Below are 4125 nucleotides of genomic sequence, written 5' to 3' on the forward strand. Positions count from 1 at the left end.
CACGTGTGCTACCGGTCTTGTTTTTCTCCCTTTTTAGATCATGAACATCTGGCAGAGTCATGTTCGAGCGTAGCTTTCCAGAACCTAGATGATGTTCAGGACGTCCAGTAAACCACGACCCTAACTTGTGTCCCGACTCACCCCCTAAAGTAAGAGTGTCTCCTGGGCCACCATCAAGCCGGGAGGAGTCCTCTGTTGAATTCTGTTCTGTGAGTCTGGTACGTGTACGTATCTGACGGGATCCACAAGTCTTCTTAAATCTGACAATGACAATGATACCTGCCACAGAGAGTAGGGCTAAACCACAACAAGCACCAATTAATACATATGCCATGAACTTAGCATTCTCTATCTCCTCTTCTGGTGTTAATTCATTTTCTGCACTGACTTGATCTATGCTTGTATCAAAATTATTCCACTGAAGCTCAGTGAAGTCATTCTTCATGTTGGGATGTTCTGTTGGAGAAATAGGCACAGCTTCATAGAAAAGTGAGGTCAGATTCAGGTTATCCTCAGGTGCAGTTTCTGGGGTATCAAAAAGCTCAGGTGCTAGTGGGATTAACTGGATGTTGTTCCAAAGATGTGATACAGCAAGATCATTGGTACCAAAATGTACCTCAGCTGGAGGAAGTGGTTCTGGTGAGGATGGGGCAGATGGAAAAGATGGTTCTGACTGAGGAGGATGAGCAAGGTATGGATTTCCCCTCTGACTAGTAAGGGGAACATCATAATAGTCATGGTCATCCATAAACTCTGTGCCTGCCTCTTTTGTGGGGGACGGGACCCCTATTTGTGTGCTGTTAACACTGAGAATAGTGCTGTTGGCCTCTGCAAGTGCTGCTGCCATCTGATGATTCTGCAACAACATTTGAAGGTCACTTTGTTCCTGCTCACTCAAAGTTGGAGAAATTTCAGGCTGGAAGGGAACAGATGGGCCATAGAGGCCAGCGTGGTCATCAGATGCATTGGTTTCATTTAAACTAGAAAAGGCATATGAGGGGTCTCGATTGTGCAAACTGTCTGAGTCACTATTGCCCAATCCTACTTCACTAGATGGCCCAGTTTTCAAGAAGCCATCCCTTCCAAGCTGTTGGTCATAGTAGTCTTGATAGTCATAGTATTCTAAGATGTAATCTGGAGGAAGTTCATCATAGTATTCATGATTATGGTAGTTTGTGTCACTACTGTTATCATGAGATGCTGCATCTGCATATTCCTTATATATTAGGGTGTAATCCTTCGGACTCTGAGATACACCTTCACCATTCACCACACTGCTAACTGTGGAAGCAGATTCAATCTGGCGGTGTAATTCGTCCAAGTGATCTTTCTGTGATGATTCCTTGTGATGTATGGATGGCCCACTTGACTGTGCAGGTGAAGCCGCAGCAACTGAATCTTTTTTGGGAGGTACAGAAACAAATACAGGCACTGGAATCGGTCCTGCCACTGACAATCCACTCGGGTTCACTGAGTTTGGCAAAACATTTGGTGTTTCTTGGTCTATGGGCTTATGAGGTACATAAGATACTGGTGGAGGTGGTGGTGTAAAGGTTGGTGAAAGAGAAGTCACAATAGCTGCTGGTACGGCGCGTGTGGGAATCCTGGTGGCTGGAGGAGTGAGCTTGGTGACAGGGGGTGGAGGAGCAGTTGGAGGACGTCGAGGTAGGAACATATGCCTGTTCAAAGGCCTCTGCCTCACTGGAGAGCCCTTCTCTGGTCTGGAATGAGGTCGAGCACCAGACAAAAAGGATGAGAGAAATGATGGCAGCCTAGGTGGAATGTCATGAGCCTGAGGCTTGGCTGGAGGTTGCAGTCTCTGTGGTTTGTCATTGCCAAAAAATGGCAAGTTTGGGAGGAAATCTGAGAATGGCATTTCAAGCCCAGGTGTACCATCTTTCTTAGTGATAACCTGTGGCAGTTTGGCCTGCTTAAGGATATATGATGGTGGGATGAGCACAGACCCAGGGGGAAGGGCCTCCAAGGCATCTGGAGGTGGCATCTCCAACCCCAATCTCAGCTTGTCAAATGGCAGGGGATGTTGCGATGTACCTTGGGAGGATGGTGGGGCCTGTGGATGAGATTTTGACTTATCATGATTAAGGCTAGAACCCAGTACTACCTCAAAGTTCTGAAATGGTGGGGCTGTAATCACATCCACATTTTCATCCCCTCGCAATCCATCAGATGGTTTTCTGGGCAAGGAACGGGTGGGCAGCCATGCCTGATCACCGTACCCAGATGCTACTGCCTGTACTGCTGGACTGGGGTGTAACTGAGCACGTGCTGGCCCTATGGTTGGGCTCTTCTGTGGTGGAGACAAGAAGAATGGATGGTAACCATTAGCTGGTTCATCCCGTAGTGGCAGTTTATCCTTATTTAGCATTAAAAAGTCTGGTGTCATTGATGGAGATGGTAGATAGTTGGGGCTGTTTGGTTTGGTATCTGGGGAAGCCCCCATACGATCTGTCTTAATCCCTTGGTGAGCTGCCTCAAGAGGGCGGATTAAAAGACTGTAGATGAGCTTCATGGCATTTTGATCTAGGCTACCAAAGTTGCTTATAAGATCTCCAAGGAAGGCACTCTGAAAGCCATCACTGTTTGCTATATCTTTCAAAAAGTTAGCCATATCTTGATAGGTGGTGGACCCTGACTCTTCATAACGTGGAGTATGATTGCTTGAGGCATCCATGAAATGCTTGTTTGCTGCGTCACCTAGGGCCCCCAATTCCATTACTAACTGGGTGAAGTTATTAGCAGACCTCTCAGAAGTGGCTGTTGGCTCAAGTTGACCTTCATCATTCTCTGGGATTTCTGTGCTGGCAAAATCATCCACATCAACATCTCCAGCCTCATTAACAATTGAGTCTCTGCACTTTTCTGAATCCTCTTGTAGATCTCTACAATTCTGTAATAGTTTATCCTGAGAAGTATTAAGAGGTTTTTCACTGTCATTGGAAGACTTGATTGTCTCTATATCACTGAATACAAAACTACCAGCTGGTTCTCCTTCACCAGCATCTACTTGCTGAACATCTTTGGTTTCTGGATCTGTGTTGTTACCAACTTCGGCATGACCAGTATGAAAGTCGATCACTGTACTGTTTTCATTATCACTTATGGTTTCATTGCTTGGAGAACAGCAGAGTTTAATAAAAAGGTCTGGACGCCACTGCGCCACAGGATGGGAAGGGGGAGGCAGGTCTTTAAGCGGCTCATAGCTGGGGGGAGGAAGGTTATCTGGGTGAATGATGTACGACACCCCTGACAGGCTCTGCCGCTGCACATCTACGATTGCTCGGGGACCTTCTTCTAGCTTCTCATCCTCATGAGTTTTCGTGCTTCCATCGTTCTGCTCAGTTATCCCATCACGTGAAGCCGAATCTTCAAGATGCCCAGCAACAGTAATGCCTTTATTGAAGTCTTCTGTTGGTGTGTCTCCATGAAAATTATCATCAACTTTTAAGGAGGAGAGTGTAGACGCGGCTTCCCCTGGAACAAGGGCACTGAGGTCAATGTTAGGTCTGGGATCGAAGCTGTAATGCCTGGGAGGGAATCTGGTGTCCAAGTACTCCGAAGAGGAAGTTGTGGATGAAAAGGCATTAGAGGCAGACACAGTGTCCCTTCTGCTGGCACATAATATTCCCGATGACACCAATAGGAGCACAAGGATCCCTTGCTGAAGAGGGGCGTAAACACTATGCATGGTCACCAAATCACTGACACATGGCAGGCTATAGAATCCTGGGCGGCTGCTATCGGACTTTTAATTCTGGTCTTTTTTCTTATGCTACTTCCTTATGCTGATCTATGTATGTCTCGCTCCTCATTTCTTATCTAAATTTCAAACGTGCCAGTTCTTCCCAGAACGCTAATTTATCTGAACTGATAACTTGTAAATCACCATCAAGTGCCTTTCTCGTTCAACTATTCCGTACCATTCAACACTTAACACACCAACACACACAGTCATCGGCGTTTGAAAAGAAAAGCACGAATTCCGAGCGAAGACTCCAACGAGACAGCACAGAGCGGGTGCTGCCGTCAGACTCAGGACGTTGCTGCTGCTGCTCCGGCGCCTCAGCTCCAACTGACGGTCTTCCTCCACGAGCCGGGCTACAACAT

At 46.7% G+C, this 4125-nt stretch overlaps 1 protein-coding gene across 1 annotated transcript in view; it reads right to left on the reverse strand.

The window, feature by feature from the left end:
• The window catches only part of LOC119593365, a gene marked incomplete in the record, with an annotated part of 6702 nt that extends 2615 nt beyond the window's left edge, over nt 1-4087 (reverse strand). The window contains 1 exon segment of the mRNA XM_037942295.1: nt 1-4087. Coding sequence (XP_037798223.1) covers nt 1-3706 — 3706 coding nt within the window.
• Nucleotides 4088-4125: the final 38 nt, after the last annotated feature.

The sequence above is a fragment of the Penaeus monodon genome, chromosome 32, assembly GCF_015228065.2.
Source record: "Penaeus monodon isolate SGIC_2016 chromosome 32, NSTDA_Pmon_1, whole genome shotgun sequence".
Lineage (NCBI taxonomy): Eukaryota > Metazoa > Arthropoda > Malacostraca > Decapoda > Penaeidae > Penaeus > Penaeus monodon.